The sequence below is a fragment of the Pelophylax lessonae genome, assembly GCF_965119305.1.
Source record: "Pelophylax lessonae genome assembly, chromosome: 5".
In the NCBI taxonomy this organism is placed as follows: domain Eukaryota; kingdom Metazoa; phylum Chordata; class Amphibia; order Anura; family Ranidae; genus Pelophylax; species Pelophylax lessonae.
In genome coordinates this window covers 171152716-171173384 of record NC_138772.1, presented here as the reverse complement: position 1 = coordinate 171173384, position 20669 = coordinate 171152716, and the positions used below count along the sequence as shown (strand labels likewise).

The 20669-nt window shown below is 47.3% G+C and overlaps 1 protein-coding gene across 1 annotated transcript in view; it reads left to right on the top strand.

The window, feature by feature from the left end:
- NOD1 (nucleotide binding oligomerization domain containing 1) overlaps positions 1-20669 on the top strand; it is a 142484-nt gene that overhangs the window by 91592 nt on the left and 30223 nt on the right. The window contains exon 6 of the mRNA XM_082259851.1: positions 11934-12017. Within this exon, the coding sequence (XP_082115977.1) occupies positions 11934-12017 (84 nt within the window). The remainder of the gene's footprint in view (positions 1-11933; positions 12018-20669) is intronic.

The window sequence follows — 20669 nt, the reverse complement described above, 5'->3', positions numbered from 1 at the left end:
CCGGTGCGATTCTTCTCTTCCAATATTCGACTATCCCCGGATCGCTTAAGAGCTTTACGGGGGCAGTCACGGATTTAATGCAACAAGGAGTGGTGGTCCACGTTCCTTGGACAGAGCATTTTCAAGGGTTCTATTCAAACCTTTTCACAATACCCAGAAAAGAGGGCAAGGTGCGTCCAATTCTGGACTTAAGAGCACTCAATCTTTTTGTCAAGGTACAAAAATTCAAGATGGAGTCCATTCGCACGGTAGCGGCCTACCTGCATCAGGGGGATTTTCTGGCGTCCGTAGACATCAAGGATGCCTATCTTCACATTCTTATTTATGCATGACATCAGTGTTTCCTGCGTCTTTCCGTAGAAGAGTACCATTATCAGTTTGTGGCGTTACCCTTTGGTCTCGCCTCAGCTCTCCGGGTCTTCACAAAGGTGTTGGCCCCAGTCTTGGCGTTGTTGCGACAACGAGACAGATCGATTCTAGGTTACCTAGACGATCTTCTGCTCCGTGCAGAGCCTCCACAGACTCTATTATTAAACGTAGAGATCACCATGACCTCTTTGCAAGAGTTCGGGTGGCTGGTGAACCTGCAGAAGTCATCTTTTGGTTCCCACCAGGAGGCTGGAAGATTTGAGTCTAATTTCAGACACATCCAGGGGGAAAAGGGTTTCTCCCGGCGGAGAAACTCTAGAAGATTCAAAATTATCTGCTCAGGGGCTTTGGTCCCTGGAAGAGTCCAGGTTACCATTAAAGGTATTGGAACTGAGAGCGATCAGACTTTGTCTGATTCACTGGACCGAGCAGCTCCAGGGCAGCCCGGTTCGGATCCAGTCGGACAATGCCACAGCTGTGGCTTATGTCAATCATCAAGGGGGCACCAGGAGTGTCCTGGCGGCCATAGAAGTGGCCAGCATTCTTCGTTGGGCGGAACGATTGTTCCAGTCCTCTCTGCGGTATTCATTCCGGGGGTGGAGAATCGGCAGGCTGATTATCTCAGCCGTCAGATTCTGGATCGAGGGGAATGATCTCTTCATCCAGAGATATTCCACCAACTGTGCCTCCGTTGGGGCACCCCGAATGGAATCTGTTGGCATCTCGGCTCAACAGGGAAGTGCGGAGGTTTGGGACTCGCTCCCGCGATCATCTAGCAGACGCCGCAGACACGCTGATCGCCCCGTGGGGGCAGTATCAGCTACTATATGCCTTCCCTCCTCTCAAGTTGCTGCCGAAGCTTCTTCACAGGATAGAGGTGGGGGGAATCCCAGTTATCCTGGTAGTTGCGGGCTGGCCTAGTCGGGCCTGGTACGCCGACCTGGTCAGGCTGGTCGCAGATGTTTCTTGGCGACTTCCTCTCAGGGAGGATCTGCTGTCGCAGGGACCGATCTTCCATCCTGCTTTACGATCGCTGGCTTTAACGGCCTGGCTATTGAGACCCAGGTGCTGAAGGACAAGGGATTGTCAGCTTCAGTTATTCCTACTCTAGTTAAAGCAAGGAAAGCGACTTCCAGAAAGATTTATCATCGCACATGGAAGTCTTATATTGCTCCGCCAGTGCGCGCGCCGTTACCACCCTGGGATCTTAATTTGGTACTGTCGGTTCTTCAGACATCTCCCTTTGAAAATATCAGGGAGATTCCCTTGCTTACTTTATCCCAGAAGGTGGCCTTCTGGTGGCTATCACTTCTGCACGCAGGGTGTCAGAACTGGCTGCATTATCCTGTTGTTCCCCAGATCTGGTGGTTCATAGGGATAAGGTTGTTCTTCATCCGAATCCATCCTTCCTGCCTAAGGTGGTTTCAAAGTTTCATTTGAATGAGGACATTGTATTGTCCTTCCTGTGTCCTAAGCCCCATCATCCTCGAGAATTCGCGTTGCATTCCTTGGATGTAGTTCGGGCGATCAGGATATATTTGAATACTACGGATTCATTTTGTAAGGCGGATTCACTGTTTGTGATCACGGATGGCCCTAAGAAGGGGTTGCCTGTTTTCTGCCGTGACCATCTCTAGATGGATCAGACAGACGGTGGTATAGGCTTATTCTATCTAAGGGTCGGGATCCCCCGTTCCCTGTTAAGGCGCACTCTACTCGGGCGCTTAGTGCTTTCTGGGCCTTCCGCCATCAGGCGTCAGTGGTTCAGGTTTTCAAGGCGACTACTTGGTCGTCATTTCATACCTTTACAATATTGTATAAGGTTTATGTGAGGGCATCGTCAGATGCCTCTTTTGGCTGCAAGGTTCCTGCAGGCCGCTGTTTTGAGGAGACTGTTGGTCTACCTCGAGGGTTTGTTGGGTAGGTCTCATCTGTTTGCTCGATGAGTCCCTTGATACTTCTGGTTGGCTCCGGTTGGGCCTTCTAGATTGGATTTTGATTTCTGTCAATCCCACCCCTCATTTGTGGCACTGCTTTGGGACGTCCCAATTGATGTGAATCAAAGAGGACTACGTCTGTCAATGAGCGACAGAGAAAAATGGATTTTTGTAAGATCTTACCGTAAAATCCTTTTCTCTTAGCTCATTGACAGACGTAGTACCCGCCCCTCTATCATTGAGTTGGGTTGGGTCAAATTCTCTGACACTGCTTTGTGACATAACTGATTTCCTGTAGCAGACAGGAAGAGGATATACCCTCTGGGACTGCCCCCAGGGTGGAGCCAGAACGTTTTTCTTTCTGTCTAGTCCTACTCCTGTAGAGGGCAGCATAACCCAATTGATGTGAATCAAAGAGGACTACGTCTGTCAATGAGCTAAGAGAAAAGGATTTTACGGTAAGATCTTACAAAAATCCATTTATCATACTACTGCTCTTTTTGCAAATGATGTCTTGCTTAACCTCCCCACATTTTTCTCTTCTCTTGTTATTGGTTCTTTCGAGGTGTGTTTCCTTTTGGGTCTTTACGTGAATCAGCTAAAATCCAACGCTTCAAAATTTTACACTCAAATACTCAAATCCCAATAATTCCTGCAGACACATTTTTCCTTGCAGTCGACCCCAATTCTCCCCTATCTGGTTACCTCACCCACAACAGCTTATGATTCTCGATATAAACCCAATATACTTCCCCTCACTAAACAAATGTACTTGCATCCTTGGACTATACTCAGATTTCATGGTTTGGCCATATGCACAAAACCAAAATGTCATACCTACCCAGACTGTTTTCTGTCCCAGGTCATACCCATTTTAATCTCTCACCCCCCACCCCACTTTCTATGCATTTTGAAATCAGATCTCGAAATTTGTCTGGAGCTCTGTCAAACCCAGGGTTAGCAGAAATACTCTTTGTAAAACTAAAGCAAACGGTGGACTTGGAGCACCAAACAACCCATATCTTATTTTCTAAAGCAGCTCAGATGGCACCAATGACAAAGCTACATTCCAATCAGACACACCATTATGAACCTTTCTGGATGTTAGATTTCCATTCAATAACCTTTGTTCCCTTATCTGGATCCCCTTCCCTGTGTTTCAACCCCCCTCAACCAGATCCTAACACATACCTTGACATTCTGGGCTGAATTTTCCTCATCTCCCTATCGCCTTCCCTTCTTTATCTCCAAAACTGCCCCTGCTCTCTCTGGGCTTTAACAACCCTCACCTATTTTGATAGTGAAGCTCACATTGGGTCCGCACCTTGCAACAACTTAAAGATTTATAAAAAAAAAAAAAACCCCAAGAAAGGAACTCCTTTGCTATTTACCATTTACCCTTGACAGCCCTTTCAATGTGGTTGGTGCTATGTGGCTGCTTAAGCTCGTAGAATTTATTGGTGCGGGTCAAAATTATGTATGAAGAAACACCTATGCTTTGGACGTGGCTGCGATGGCTGCTTTGTCAAAATACAGTTGTCAATGGATTGAACATCTGAGAGTATAAATCTCCTTGATGTGCTGATTGATCTACTCCAAAGATCAGTTACCAAGTCATCATAACCAGATTTGTTGGCATTACATTTTGTTGTTCTGCGTCTCACGTCACACTGCGTTCTCGCGTCATACCGCATATCGTCGGCTATTGTTGGTATTCAAATTAGCGCATGCAATTTTTTTTTTGCAGTCACAATATTGAGGTCCTAAGGAAGCAATATATGTGAAACGCATCAGCCTCTTGGAGTATTAGCAAAGAAATTTTGAAGTCTCACATTTATGGCCTGTGCTATCCAAATAGGCACCGATTTTTGTATGGCTTTATGATATTCGCTAATGATTTTTTAGCCTTTTGTAATAAAAATATATTTTTATGAAACTTTGTTTCACTGTCCTTCTCTGGTACCTGTAATGTCTGCAAAGTTCTGATAATTATTTTTTTGGGTGTCAATTATGGATGAGGTACCAATGTATAGCCTATACCCAATTTCTTATCTAGTCCTTTCAATGTCTTTGGGGTCTACAGTATATTCAATCAATCCCTTTGAATTTTAACTGCAGTGAGTACAACAGTTCAGATGCCAAGGTCTGCATTGAGGCAGATATATTATTCATATACTTTTTATCACTTTCCCTGATATGATAATGCGATCATGAGTAAAACTTTTATAACATTATATTCTTTATATGAACCTTTGACATCATCAGAAATCACTGCACTATGTAGGATACTATTTATCCTATTTTTTTAACTAGTTTGAAAGGTATTTGCTCTTGTAGATTTAGAGCCGGTTCACACTGGGGCGACTTGTCAGGCGACCTGGTCGCCTGACAAGTCGCCTGCCATAGATTAGCACAGGACCCGTTCTAATAGGAGCGACACAAGTGGGCACTTTGGGGCGACCTGGAGCGACCTGCATTGACTTCAATGATATGAAGTCCGTGCATGCCGCTCCGAGGTCGCGGTGCGAGCTGCGCACCGGGACTTCACAGGTCGCCCGGCAAAGTCGGGTCGCACCTATGTGAACCGGCTCTTATGTTTCCCTGTTGGGTTCTGTGTGGTGTGGAATAAACAAATACTTGTAAAATCTTTCTTCAGAAGAGTGGCATCTTTATTATGGGTATAAACCCACAGCAGTTGAAGAAATTGCAGAAGAAATTGGGGGAGTCTTAAAGCTATGCAAGTCAACAAGTGAAACCACCAGAAATTTTTTATCCAGGTTAGATTTCTGCTAGTTCTGTCCCTAGATGGGAAAGGGTATTACAGAAGTGTGAGAAAAGAAAAGAATTAGAAAAAAAATTTTTATGTAAAGAATGAATTAACCGCTTGCCACCTAGGCCAATTCTGACACTTCTCTCCTACATGTAAATATCATCATGTTTTTGCTAGAAAAGTACTCAGAACCCCCAAACATTATATATATATTTCTCTTACGTCCTCCGACAGTCGCCGCCTCTTCATATTCGTCACTAATGGGGTTATTGACCTTTGCTCCGTAGGAGTAGCTAGGCAACAGAATATATTAATATCAAAGCTTTTAGCATATCCCACCCCCAGGGGGTGGTCCCCTCAGTCAATACCTCCCTGCTTCCTGCATTTCCAACTCAGTTTCTAATGCCTAGCTCAGGAGTAGGCTGGCTGTTCCTGTGCTGGGGCTCTTAGTCTCAGATTCTTTTCTCTTTTTGATTTTATTTGGAGTTTTTTTCTCTTTCACTTAGCTGTTTATTTCAGCGTTAGTTAGCTTCTTCTGATGAAGATGATCGTGCGGAGCTGGGTCTCAGTCTGGCCACCCTGGTTCCCAGGGCTCAGGGCCAGGGGCTTCCCAGCCTGCCATCGAGCGTTCAGCTTAGGTTTTGCCCTGGCACATTGAACGACCCATCCCTGTTCGCTGCAGGGATGCTATCGGTGAGGTGGCTACCTCACTGGACGCCATTGCGGTTTCGCACCGCAGTTCCACTGCGTCATGCTTGCGACACTCCCTGTCGCTGCAGTTTGGTCGCTGGAGCAGGCTCCCCACGCCATCCGGACTGGTAAGTGTAACTCTATGTGGGGACCTGTCTATTTGGGTGTCAGTCTGGGACTGTGTGACCCTGCATGTCTGTGTGGCTGCTGTGCTCCCTGTCAGTTCCTGTGTGGACCTGCTGCCTGTGTGTGGGCTGTGAAGGGGGGGGGCTCTCCCGCTCTGCTGGGTGTCAGCAGGAGGCAGTCAGATTTTGGGCATGCTGTGAGGCGATCGCTGCGGCGACCCGCCATTTTTTTGAGGCAAAATCATGGTGGCCGGGCCTGGGTGGTAATGCACGGCGTTTTTGGCGCCAAACGCCGCCATTCTTTGGCGGCGATCGATCAGGCCACATGTCGGCGCCATTTTCCATTTGCCCATAGAATCGTCAGCCGAGCGGCCATGTTTGTGTAGCCTTGCATAGGCTTCATAGGGGCGGTCAGTCTTGCATCACTTCTTTCTGCTCTGGGACAGCGATCGGTGGCAGCAGCCGGTGTGATCTCTCCAGGTTTTTATCTTCCCTTTTTTCCTGTATTCCTTGCCCAGTTTCTTGTCCCTGTAGGGGTCGGTGTATTCAGTGGGTGCGGAGGGCTACGCTCGCCGCGATCTTAAAGGGGCAGTACTCCTTTTTTCCTAATATTGCTGGGGCATGGATTCTCAGGAATGCAAGTTTCCTCCCACCTTGGTGGGGGGCCAAGGGGCTGCTGCTTCCCCCGAGGGGGCTGATCTGGCCGCTGTTGTGGCAAACTTGGCTGCTCAAGTGCAGATGCTGGTGGCTGATCGATCCACAAAACGGCCCAGGGTGTCTATTTCCTCTGATTCAGAGGGCGATGGGGCTGCTATGGCTGGAGTGCCCTTCTCAGGGTCTCACTCATCTCTAGACCTTGTGGGGTCTGAAGGGGAGGCTGAGGTGGAAGGGGTTGATAATTCTCCCCCTGGCTCGTCTGAAGAGCTTGCACTCATGGATGAGTTGGTTGCTTCTATCAAGCAAACGCTGCATTTACAGGATGAACCATGTCCTCCAGTTTTGATGTCCTCTTATGGGACGCAAAGAAAGCGCAAAACATTGCAGGTTTTTCCTTGCTCTACGGAATTTCAGCGCGCTGTTGATGAGCAATGGCGCAATTTAAAGAAACCTTTCGCTGTGCCGAGTAGGTTCAAGCTGCGTTATCCGTTTACTCCCGCCACTGATGAGTGTTGGTGTGTGCCGCCTCAAGTAGATCACGCGGTGGCAATTTTGAATAAGTCCACTGAGATTCCTGCTGAGGATACCCCGGTGTTACGGGACCCTACGGACAGGAGATTGGAATCTCTGGCCCGTCATTCTTATACGGTTGCTGGTTCTATGCTGAAGCCTATTTTTGCTTCCATTATGGCAGCCCAAGCCCTTGCGGATTGGACGCAGGTGCTCAGGCGCACCCTCGTGGCTGACTCTGCCCCGTCGACAACTTTGGCTATGGTGGATCAAATTCATCAGGGTGTCATGTATTTGTGTGATGCGAACTTAGATATGGTCCCTTTGGCTGCGCGTCTTTCTAGTGTGGCGGTCTTGAACCGTCGCCTGATATGGCTGAAATGTTGGTCTGTTGACCAATCTTCCCGCAAGACTTTAGCTAATTTGCCCTACGCGGGATCTCGCCTTTTTGGCGAATCTTTGGATACTCTGATAAAGGGTATTTCTGGGGGTAAGAGCACTCTCTTGCCCCAAACTCACAAGAATAAGTTTGTTCGTGGTAAGAAGAATACCTCGTTTAGGCCCTCTCAGGGGTCCTTTCGTGCCTTTCGGTCGCACTATAAGGGCAAGCCCTTCGAGGGCCAAGGCTCCCAGAAGAAACCGTGGACGGGTAAGCAGAAGTCCGGCCAGTCCGGGTCCGCTGCCCATAACAATGCGGCCTGAAGGGACGCCCTCACCCGGTTCTGGGGTGGGGGGACGTTTGCTCGGTTTTCTTCAACCCTGGCTGGACCGCATTCGGGACAGATGGGTTCAGGAAATCGTTCGATCTGGATACAAGATCGAGTTTCTCTCTCGGCCGGCGGGCAGATTTTTCCCCTCAAACCTTCAGCTGACTCCGGAGCGCTTGCAGGATCTGCACCTAGCGGTGCGGGACCTGCGGGCCCAGGGAGTGGTGGTTCCGGTGCCTCATCGGGACAGATTTCGGGGGTTCTATTCCAATCTGTTCACTGTGCCCAGAAAGGAGGGCAAGGTACGTCCGATTCTGGACTTAAAAGCTCTGAACCGCTTTGTGCGGGTTCGCAAGTTCCGCATGGAATCCCTGCGATCAGTGGTGGCTGCCCTGGGTCCGGGGGAATTCATGGCCTCCATCGACTTGAAGGATGCATACCTTCACATCCCCATTTTCGAGGGTCACCAGAGGTACCTTTTGATTTGCCATTGCGGAGGATTATTATCAATTCGTGGCGTTGCCCTTTGGTCTCGCTTCGGCTCCGCGGGTTTTCACCAAGGTGCTTGCGCCGGTTCTGGCCTTATTGAGGGCCCAGGGCATTTCTGTCCTGGGGTATCTGGACGATATCCTGATTCGGTCCGCGACCAGTCAGGGCCTGGTGAACGACCTGTCCATCACGATGCAGACTCTGCAGGAATTCGGTTGGACGATAAATTTTCCAAAGTCAACTTTGTGTCCGTCGGTTCGTCTTCCCTACCTGGGGATGATTCTGGACTCTGTTCAAGCGAAGGTCTTCCTGCCGGAAGACAAGCTTCGGACACTTCAGTGCGAAGTCAGGTCCCTCAGGGACAATCAGTGCTCGTCCCTCCGGACGTGTATGAGGTGTCTGGGTTTGATGGTTTCGGCCTTCGAGGCGATTCCCTTCGCCCAGTTTCACACACGGGAGCTTCAGGCGGCGGTCCTGGCCAATCTCTGGATCTGCGGCTGTCGTTGAGCCGTCTCACCCGCAGGGGTCTTTTGTGGTGGCTCCAGTCCCCGGCGGTGTCGGGGGGCAAGTCCTTTCGTCCTTTGTCGTGGACGGTGATCACCACGGATGCCAGCCTGTCGGGCTGGGGTGGTGTTCTGGGCGATAAATCTCTGTCTACTGCGTTGGACGGACAGGCTTCAGGGCCGTCCAGTTCGGGGACAGACGGACAATGCCACAGCAGTGGCCTACATCAACCACCAAGGGGGCACCAGGAGTGCCCGAGCGGCTCGGGAAGTAGCCGACATTCTGTCTTGGGCCGAGACGCACGTCCCGGCGATATCTGCAGTTCACATTCCGGGGGTGGAGAACTGGCAGGCGGATTATCTGAGTCGCCAGACCCTGGACCAGGGAGAATGGTCCCTTCACCCGGATGTCTTCCAGATGTTGTGCGCGAAGTGGGGGTCCCCAGATGTGGACCTGTTCGCGTCTCATCTAAACAACAAGGTGGAAAGGTTCGTGGCAAGGACGCGCGATCCTCGGGCAGACGCCTCAGACGCGTTAGTGGCGCCCTGGCATCAGTATCGCCTGATGTATGCCTTTCCACCGATTCAGCTGCTGTCCAGGCTCCTTCGCAGGTTGGCCTCGGAACCGCACACGGTGATTCTGGTGGCACCGGACTGGCCTCGCCGGTCTTGGTACGCAGACCTCGTGAATCTGGCGGTCGACGCTCCGTGGCGTCTGCCTCTTCGAGAAGATCTCCTGTCTCAAGGACCGATATTCCATCCTGCTTTACAGTCGCTGGCTTTAACGGCCTGGCTGTTGAAAACCAGGTCCTGAAGGATAGGGGTCTTTCCCCTGAGGTCATTCCCACTTTGATCAAGGCTAGGAAGGCCTCTTCGGGGAAGATTTACTAACGTACTTGGAAGGCTTACTTTGCCTGGTGTGAGTCCAGGGGGTATTCCCCTCGCTCGTACTCTGTGTCGAGAGTGTTGGCTTTCCTTCAAACGGGCGTGGACCAGCGTTTGGCGTTGGCCACGATTAAGGGTCAGATTTCTGTGCTGGCCGTTCTCTTTCAACGCCCTGTGGCGTCTAACTCTTTGGTTAGCACCTTTGTTCAAGGGGTGCGACATTTGGTCCCTCCTAGGAGGAAGCCTTTGCCTCCATGGGATTTGAACCTTGTTCTGTCCGTGTTGCAACATGCTCCTTTTGAAAAGATTAGGGAGATCTCGTTGTCTTTGTTGTCCAAGAAGGTTGCCTTCTTGGTGGCGATCACTTCGGCTCGCAGAGTGTCGGAGCTGGCGGCCTTGTCCTGCAAATCTCCGTATTTGGTGATTCACTTGGATAAGGTGGTCTTGCGACCTAACCCGTCTTTTCTGAGGATATTGTTCTGCCTTCGCTTTGCACGAAGCCTAAGCATCCAAAGGAGGTGGCGTTGCATTCCTTGGATGTTGTTAGGGCGATCAGGGTTTACCTGTCATCGACTAAATCTTTTCGCAAGTCGGATTCTCTTTGTCCTTCCTGAGGGACCTCGGAAGGGCATGGCGGCGTCGGCTGCGACCACCAAACGGATCAGACAGACGATTGTGCAAGCCTATGCTTTGAAGGGGAAGGTTCCTCCTTTTCCTGTGAAGGCGCACTCTACCAGGTCTCTGAGTACGTCTTGGGCCTATCGTCATCAGGCTTCTGTGGCCCAGGTGTGTAAGGCGGCGACTTGGTCGTCTGTTCACACCTCCTCAAAATTTTACAAAGTGGATGTTCAGGCATCGGCAGATGCTTCCTTTGGCCGTAAAGTTCTTAGTGCGGCAGTGCCTTAGGGTCCCTTGTTTGGGCCCTTGGCTGTTGGGGTGTTTTTACCCCTAGGATTACTTGTTCTTTCCTGGGTTGTTGCTCCTGTTGAGCACGTTTTCCTGTTGCCCAGTTGGTTCTCTTACTTTGGTAAGGTTCCTTTCTCTGATGTGGGTACTACGTTGCTTTAGGCGCGGCTGCTTTTTTCCCACCCCTCATGTCTACACTGCTATGGGACGTCCCCATTAGTGACGAATATGAAGAGGCGGCGACTGTCGGAGGACGTAAGAGAAAACTGAATTTTTGTAAAATCTTACCTGTAAAATTCCTTTCTCTGAGTCCTCCGACAGTCGCCGCCCCCGCCCCTCTTTTGGGGTTTGTTTATGTACTCTACTGCTATGCTACTGAAACTGAGTTGGAAATGCAGGAAGCAGGGAGGTATTGACTGAGGGGACCACCCCCTGGGGGTGGGATATGCTAAAAGCTTTGATATTAATATATTCTGTTGCCTAGATACTCCTACGGAGCAAAGGTCAATAACCCCATTAGTGACGAATATGAAGAGGCGGCGACTGTCGGAGGACTCAGAGAAAGGAATTTTACAGGTAAGATTTTACAAAAATTCCGTTTTTAGCAGAGAAACTAGGGAATAAAATGGTGGTCCTTGCAACTTTTTATGTCACACGGTATTTGCGCAGCAATTTTTGTTTTGGAAAATCGGTTTTATGAATTTAAAACGCCAAAACACTAAGGTTAGCCCAGTTTTTTTGCATAAAGTGAAAGATGATATTACGCCGAGTAAATAGATACCTAACATGTCACGCTTTAATATTACGAACACTCATGGAATGGTGCCAAACTGTGGTACTTAAAAATCTCCATAGGTGACGTTTTAAACATTTTTACAGGATACCTGTTTAGAGTTACAGAGTTACTGGGCTAGAATTATTGCTCTTGCTCTATTGTTCGTAGTGATACCTCACGTGTGGTTTGAACGCCATTTACATATGTGGGCGTGGCGTACGTATACGTTTTCTCCTGCGTGTAAGCACGTGGGAACGTGGGCGTTTTTACCTTTTTTTTTTCACTAAGCAATATACTGATATACATTTAGACTGATTTCCAAAAGGAGTTGAGAATTTTTACTCAATAAATTGTAGCTTTGTTCAATTGGAATACTCTGTTATCCAAAGATTAAAAAAAGGAATAGAAATGTGCTTTTTACATGACTTGATAATTGAAGGGAGTCTTCACTCAGTGTTTATGATCAATGAATGCGCATGCAGAAGAGCCCAATTGGCTGACACTCCTCTTTCCACATCAGGTTTTTTTGTACAGGTTATTACTGAAAGCAACTTGTTAGTATGGACCACAAATATATTTGCGTGCTGAGTAATTTTTTCTTCTCTTGTAGTTTGTATAAAAATCTCATCACTGATTTGGGAGCTAGGCATGTGGCAAGAATCATGGAAGAATGCCCCAGTCTGAGACATGTCAAGTGAGTACACAATAAATTCTAAAAACCATTGTGGATCAGTAAAGTGTCTCAGTCTCAAAATTTTCACTTTCAATATTTACTATGTTGGTGTCTTCTTTTCTTTGGGCTGTTTGACCCACTTGTGTATTCCTGGGAAATTAGTCCCTTTATGACCAGGTGCTATTATGAGGACATGACAGCAATGTGATTAGGGGGTTGCTTATATATGAGGTCAGCTGCAAATCCTGCCTTTTGAAAGGTCAGAGAAGAATCACCAGACCAGGCCAGGACCACACACAACCACACTTTCAGGACAGGACACTTTCAAATGCATTCTGCAGATCATTTATTTAAAAGGTGTGGCAAACTTTATTTTCTAGATTTTGTTCCATGTTTACTAGTTTTTCCAAATATGCCAGCTACATAATCATGCTAAAACCCTCCCACTGCACCTCATGCCAAATAATTCACACTTTATGTCTAATTTAAATCTTATCATATGCAGCTGATACTCACGTTAACCAAAGAAATCTACAGCTGCTGTTGCCCTTCAAGGATTGACATGTACTGTGTTAAGACGCACCCTTCTTTACATAAGTCTTTTTTCAACAGATTTTGAGCTCCTGTAAATATGAGCACCTGACTATTTTGATGTCTCTCAGTACTAGGGTGTTAAGCTGGCCATAGATTGTCCGAATCTGGGCCAGTTCAGCAGGGACTGGCAGAGATTTGACCCATCTATGGGCAGGCTGATTGTATAAAAGTTGATCCATCAATTGACTTGGGTACAACCAGCATTTCGGATTTTTGCATGCAATTATTGCCAGATGCTATAGCTGCTGGCAATAATCACTGTGTTCTTTCAGCAGGGACAGCTTCCCTTGCCCCCCCCACTTCAGGAGAACACAAAAGCTCTGCAGGAGGGATTGGATGATGGGGGATTCGAGTGATTTTCTTTCCTAAAAATTGCACCATCTACAGTATATATAGCCTGCCTTATTGTTCACAGAATTGCCATTCGCTGGATGTTTCTTGTTTTGTTTTTTGTTTTTGTACCATTCTTTGTAAACTCTACAGACTGTAATATATAAAAATCACTGTAGTTCAGCAGTTTCTGGTTTCTGAGACGCTGCAATCTAATGGGCCATACACACTATACAATTTTCTTTAGATTTTTTTCCTTCAGACTTACCAAAACCATATAATATGAGGTCAAATCTAAACACTTTCAATTTGTATGCAATCTGGCAGGCCCTTGCACTACATAGAAAAGGTAAATCTAAAGGAAATCTAGATGTATAGTGTGTATCCAGCTTAAAGCGGAGTTCCGGGCACAAAATCGATATTTTTTTTTTGTGCCCCTCCGCTAGACATCACCTGAAAAGGAATTGGATAGTTAGGTTTTTTTTTTTTTGTTTACTCACCTTGTAATTGAAGATCGTAAATACTCACCTCAGAGTACTTCCTCCCTCAGCGCCGCGGCTCACCCGTCACTTCCTGTCTCGCGATGATTCCTGGGAGCTGAACGTCATCGCTCCCAGGAATCAATGCGACGGCACCGGCCCCGCTCGTCACTTCCGGGCGACGCCGCATTCCCCTGCTAAACAGCTTCTGGGCATGCCCAGAAGCTGTGGAGGAATGCGGCGCCGCACCGGAAGTGACGAGAGGGGCCGGTGCAGGTGCATTCTGGGACAAGAAGACGTGGAAGAAGACACAGAAGAGGACCGCGCCGGCTTCAGCTGCCCACAAGAGAGATGGAAACGCTGTGGAAGAAATTTTATAAGTAAGTATTTCTTCTAAAAGGTAAGTGCGAACCGGGACAGATCAGAGGCTAGCCATTGTGGAATGTGCTAGCCCTGACTGTCCCGGGGGTATGTTTATTGAAAAATGACTTCTGTGCCCGGAACTCCGCTCTAACTCCTGGCAGTAAACATTTATTTACAATGAAAGTTGATTAGATCCACACTGTCCTCATTCTAAAGTTTGGCTGAACAATCTGACCATTTGACTGGTGTCAAGGCTTTATTTAGTAGGTTACATCGTGATTTTTACTTCAGTGTTTGGCTCTTTGCATTGACAAGAAGGCTTCCCAAATTAAGCGGTCACTGAGTGCATGTGTGAGTTTAACCACTTAAGGACCGGAAGGTTTTACCCCCTTAATCACCAGGCCATTTTTCACGATACGGCACTGTGTTATTTTAACTGACAATTGTGCAGTCATATGATGCTGTACCCAAATAAAATTGATGTCCTTTTTTTTTTTTTTTTTTACACAAATAGCGCTTTCTTTTGGTGGTATTTATTCACTTCTGCGGTTTTTATTTTTTGAGTTTATAAACGAAAAAAGAGCGACAATTCAGGAAAAAAAAACAGAAAAAAAATTTCTGCTATTAAACATTCCCAATAAAAAATTTAAAAATCTAATTTTTTCATCAATTTAGGCCGATATGTATTCTGCTACATATTTTTGGTAAATAAAAATCACAATAAGTGTATATTGGTTGGTTTGCGCAAAAGTTATTGCATCTACAAACTAGGGGAAAGATTTATGTCCTTTTTTTTTTTTTTATTTATTTTTTACTAGTAATTACAGCGATTAGCGATTTTTAGCGGAACTTCAACATTGTGGTGGACAGATCGGACACCTAACTGACACTTTTCAGTGACATTACTACAGTAATCAGTGCTAAAAATATGCACTGTTACTGTACTGATGACACTGGCAGGGAAGGGGTTAACACCAGGGCGATCAAAGGGTAAAATGTGTGCCTAGGGGGTGCTTTCTACCTGTGTGGGGGTGGAATCACTGGATGAACACAGACACCTGTGTTCCTAAATAGGAGAAACACCGGACCCCTGTGTTCATCACTGACAGAACAGTGGTCTGCCGTGTTCACTTCGCTGACACTCTCTCCATGGGGAGTGATCACGGGTGCCCTGAGGACATCGCGTCTGCCTGACCCGCTGATTGGCTCCTCCTGTGGCCATTCGTCACGTGCGCACGCCTCCACTAGCTGTCTTACGAAGCGACGTACATATACGTTGTACATGTAACTATGCAACTTTGAAAAGGTACTTGCACTACCTTGATGCAACTTTTGATGCGACTTTGACCCAGAGACTGTAAAGTTGGATCAAAGCTGCTCTCAAAGTGGCACTCCAAAGTCATACTCTAGCCTAGTGACAATGTTTCCACTAGTGCAACTCTAAGTTGTATGACTTTTAGTGTAGCTTTGATCCAACTTTACACTCTCTGGATCAAAGTCACATTAAAGTAGTGCTGGCACCTTTTCTAAGCTGCTGATTTTCAAAGTCGCATAAATGGGAATGGGTGCCATTGAAATCAATAGGCTGCGACTTGTCATGCGACTTTGTGTCCAAAATCGCATGACAAGTCCCACTAGTGGAAATGGAGCCTAAAAATCATTACCCACATGGAATGAGCAATAGAGATCAATCTGTATACTTCTAAACTTTCAAAAATGTTCCTTTGTACCTTATTTCTTTCATATATTGTACCGTTCACATGATCCCTCTCTCCCTCCCTCCCTAAAGGAAGCTATGAAGACAGGAGGAGATCATGGTGAAGGATAGGAGGGATGGGGGTGGGGCTGGGCAGGTCTAGGCATGCCTGTCTAATAAAGACCGACAACCTTTTCACGAACTGAAATGCAGCTTACCAAATTCCGATAAAGGGAGATAGTGTTGTCGGTGAAGAACAGGAAGAAGCTGATTGTCTAGTTTAGATAAGACTTTCTAAGCTACACAAGCAGCTAGCCAAATGAATAATATCAAAGGTACAGATATTTAACATACTATCAATAGGAAAAATGTCATTTTAGACTGGAGTTTCACTTTAACTTTTTGATGATATTTTTGACATGCACCTGTACATGGGACTCTAAGTGCTTACTAGGCCCGCTTTTCCACTCGCACTAAGCAAGAGTGGAAAGTCGGGCCTATTAAAGCGGAGTTCCGGGCACAGAAGTAATTTTTCACTGAACATACCCCCGGGACAGTCAGGGCTATCACATTCCACAATGGCTAGCCTCTGATCTGTCCCGGTTCGCACTTACCTTTTAGAAGAAATACTTGCTTATAAAATTTCTTCCACAGCGTTTCCATCTCTCTTGTGGGCAGCTGAAGCCGGCGCAGTCCTCTTCTGTGTCTTCTTCCGCGTCTTCTTGTCCCAGAATGCGCCCGCACCGGCCCCTCTCGTCACTTCCGGTGCGGCGCCTCATTCCTCCACAGCTTCTGGGCATGCCCAGAAGCTGTTTAGCAGGGAATGCGGCGTCGCACGGAAGTGACGAGCGGGGCCGGTGCCGTCGCATTGATTCCTGGGAGCTATGACGTTCAGCTCCCAGGAATCATCGCGAGACAGGAAGTGACAGCGGAGCCGCTGCGCTGAGGGAGGAAGTACTCTGAGGTGAGTATTTACGATTTTCATTTACAAGGTGAGTAAACAAAAAAAAAAAAAAAATAACTATCCAATTCCTTTTCAGGTGATTTCTAACTAGCGGAGGGGCACAAAAAAAAAAATATCGATTTTGTACCCGGAACTCCGCTTTAAGTACCTATTGGAATCCCATGTATATAAATTTATTTAAAAATTCTTATCCTTTTTTTTTTTTTTTTGCTTTTTGTTACTTGTTGTCTTGCTTACAATGGGATTCATGCTATTCATCTTTTTCATTTAACCACTTGCCGATCAGCTGCCATAGTTATAATGCGGCAGGTCAGCTCTGTTACGCAAAACAACATACATGTATGTAGTTTCGTGTAGCAGTTGGTGGGGGCACGTGCACGTGCTGATTTTCTTTTTAACGCAAAAACTAAAAATGGTAGAGGTTATAAAATACCACCAAAAGAGAGCTCTATTTGTGGGAAAAAAAGGACATACATTTTTTTTGGGTACAGCGTCGTACAACCGCGCAATTGTCAGTTAAGTAATGCAGTGCCGTATCTCAAAAAAATGGCCTGGTCATTAAAGGGGTAAAACCTTCCAGTCCTTAAATGGTTAAGGTTTACATATGATAGTCCCATTTAAACTGGGAGAGTTGTGATCCTTGCATGGGATCATCTCTTTTTGCGAGTGGAGAATAAAACAAGCAGATATATTGAGAAGCGGTGCTGTGTCTTGATATGTTTGTAAGTATCATTTGGTGAAATGGTTCTTTTCTCTATCGTCCATCGACAGGCGCAGCCTCATCTCCATGAGCTGAGTGGGTTTATGCTCCTCCCATCAGGAGTAGTCTAGGCAGGAAAATTTGAATACACACACCTAAGGCTGCATTCACACGTCAGCGTATTGATCGCAGGCAGAATCGCCGCGATTCCGCCCGCGATCCGGAAATCATTGCAAATCGCGGGACGCCTGTGCGTTGCCCGTGATTTGCAATAGCACCCCAAACGCTGTGCGATGTTGCCGCGATTTCCGCCTGCCGAATCGCGGTAACATCGCACAAAAAAAATCGCGGGACGCATTACGCTCCAAAGAAGCTCTTGTACTTTTTTGGGCGTAATGCGTCCCGCGACTTTTTTTTGCACGATGTTATCGCGATTCGGCAGGCGGAAATCGCTGCAACATCGCACAGCGTTTGGGGTGCTATTGCAAATCACGGGCAACGCACATGCGTCCCGCGATTTGCAATGATTTCCGGATCACGGGCGGAATCGCGGCGATTCTGCCCGCGATCAATACGCTGACGTGAATGCAGCCTAAGGGGCTGTCCCTCCAAGCATAAACCCCCACTGCACAATCCAGTACATCAGTTTGTTTTCTGCCTAGAGAAGGAGTAGACCTAGTTTTCCTGCTGGGACTCCCATCTCAGTTTTTTTTTTATTATTTTAAGAATATTTTCTTTTATCTCTCTTTACCCACTTGCTAGCTAGTGTTCAGGGAAGAATTTCCTGGTGATCTACAAGCAACGATGCCGGCTGGGGCTTCGTACTGCATAATCTAGATCCTTATGGTCCCCTCAGTCTGGCCTACGACCGTGAGCAGGTTATAGTTCCGAATTAGGCCTAGCCACGACGGTGCCCCCTTGTCCGGAGGGGGACGAGCCTGCGAGTGGATGCCTCACCTAATTTCGGTTATATTTAAGGGGGGCTGCAGCCTACTGTATTCCTATCCACTTCCTTAGCATGGAGTACACCCTTTTTTCTAATTTCCATGTCCCCATATTCAAGGGACATCAGCAATTCCTCCGCTTTGCGGTGGCAGAGGAGCACTTTCAATTTGTGGCGTTACCCTTTGATCTCGCCTCGACTCCCAGAGTTTTTACCAAGGTCCTAGCCCCTGTGCTGGCCTTGTTGCGTCGACGAGGTATCTCCATTGTGGGGTATCTGGACGATGATCTGTTGCAAGCAGTTTCCACCTCGCATCTGCTGGAAAACATCTCCATCACCATTCTGTCCCTTCAGGACTTCGGGTGGAAGATCAATGTCACCAAATCTGCCCTGACTCCATCTGTGCGGGTCACCTATCTGGGGCTGATCCTCGACTCTACTCTGGCGAGGGTCTTCCTTCCCCTGGACAAGCTTCAGAAGTTGCAAAGGGTGGTCCAATTGCTGATGGAGGCCGATCAGTCCTCCTTGCGGGCTTGCATGAGGGCACTGGGTCTGATAGTCTCGACCTTCAAAGCGGTCCTGTTTGCTCAGTCTCACACGAGACAGCTGCAGAAAGAGATTCTGTCAAAATGGAACAGAGAACCTCCGGCCATTGGACCAAAAGATTCGGTTGAGCCATCTCACAAAGTCTGCTCCCTCTTGTTGGATCCAGTCACCTATCCTGTGCCATGGCATGTTATTCTTGCCAGGGTTTTGGATGGTGGTCACCATGGACGCCAGCCTATGAGGCTGGGGTGGAGTGCTGGGAAGCTCTGTGCTAAGGGGACTTGGGCATCGGAAGAGTCTTCCTTGTCGATCAATATTCTGGAGCTGAGAGTGTTCAAGCTCTGCCTGCTTCACTGGATTCAGCTACACAGCTCTCCGGTTCAGGTCCAGTCGGACAATGCCACGGCCGTGGCTTACATCAATCAAGGGGGCACCAGCAGTTCCCTGGTGGCCAAGGAGGTGGCCGAGATTCTCATATGAGCGGAACACAATGTTCCGGCTCTTTCCACAGTCCACATCCCGGATGTGGAGAATTAGCAAGCGGATTGCCTGAGTCGTCGGGTGTTTGATCAGGGGGAGTGGTCCCTGCATCCGGAGGCGTTCCATCTCCTGTGTGTCCGGTGGAGGACACCAGACGTGGATCTGTTTGCGTCTCGCCTCAAAAGGAAAGTTCAGAGGTTTGTGGCCAGGTCTCGGGATCCTCTGGCCGACGCCACAGACACTCTGGTGGCTCCTTGGAGTCAGTATCGCCTGATCTTTGCCTTCCCTCTGCTCGTTCTCCTGCCAAGGTTCCTTCGCAGGGTGGCGATGGAAGGCATTCCGGTCGTTCTGGTTGCACCAGACTGGCCTCGGCGGTCTTGGTACGCAGACCTGGTCTGTGCACACCTTAACCAACTTTTACAATGTGGATTTGTTGGCTTCTTCGGATGCCTCTTTTGGCCGCAAGGTTTTGCAGGCTGCTGTTTCATAAGATAATGTTTGTTTGTACTTCTCTTCAGGTCTTTTATCTGGGTGAGCTCCTTTTGTTTTGTTGAGCTCTGTGTTGCCCGGTTGGCTACGTTTAGCATTTTGGAGTTGGCATTACTGTCTGGTTGCATTTTTCCCACCCCTCATGCCTATACTGCTTTGGGACGTCCCACTCAGCTCATGGAGATGAGGCTGCGTCTGTCGATGGACGATAGAGAAAATACGATTTTTGTAAGATCTTACCGTAAAATCTTTTTCTCTGATGTCCATCGACAGATGCAGCACCCGCCCCTCTGTTTGGGGTTGGTTCTGTTGTCTTCACTGCTTTTAAACTAAACTGATGTGCTGAGTTGTGCAGTGGGGGCTTATGCCTGGAGGGACAGCTCCATAGGCTTGTGTATTCAAATGTTCCTGCCTAGACTACTCCTGATGGGAGGAGGAGCATAAACCCACTCAGCTCATGGAAATGAGGCTGCGTCTGTCGATGGACATCAGAGGAAAAATTATTTTATGGTAAGATCTTAGAAAAATCTTATTTTTTTGATGTGGTGACACGTCTTTTAGATATATGTTATTGGAAGTTTCCGTTGACATTTAAGAGTGACATCCTACTGTCCCTGACGAAGAGATTAACTAAATAAATCTTGAAACACGTTGAAAATATGATGCCATAGAGTGAGCAATCTGCGGAATATCAAAGCTTCATAACATATACAGTATTGGAGAAGTACCATTATAATCTGTATGTATATGCTCACTTTATGTCCTTCCATCCAAATATGGCTATGTGTGTTTTTCAGAGAATATGTACTTTAACAATTTTTTAATAAAGGGAATTGTTTATGAATTTATATAAGGAATAAGTCCTGCGAGCGACCCTGAGGCTGCATTCACACTTGAGCGTAGCGTTTTTTACAGCGATTTTTACCGCGATTTTACCGCGATTTTTTCAGGCGTTTTTCATTGACATCTATCAAAAACGCTGGTAATCAGCCCAAAAAGAAGCTCATGTACTTTTTTCAGCTACAGGCGTTTTGCAAAACGCTCAGATGTGAACAGGGGCCATTTAAATGAATGGGGTTTTACTTGTTG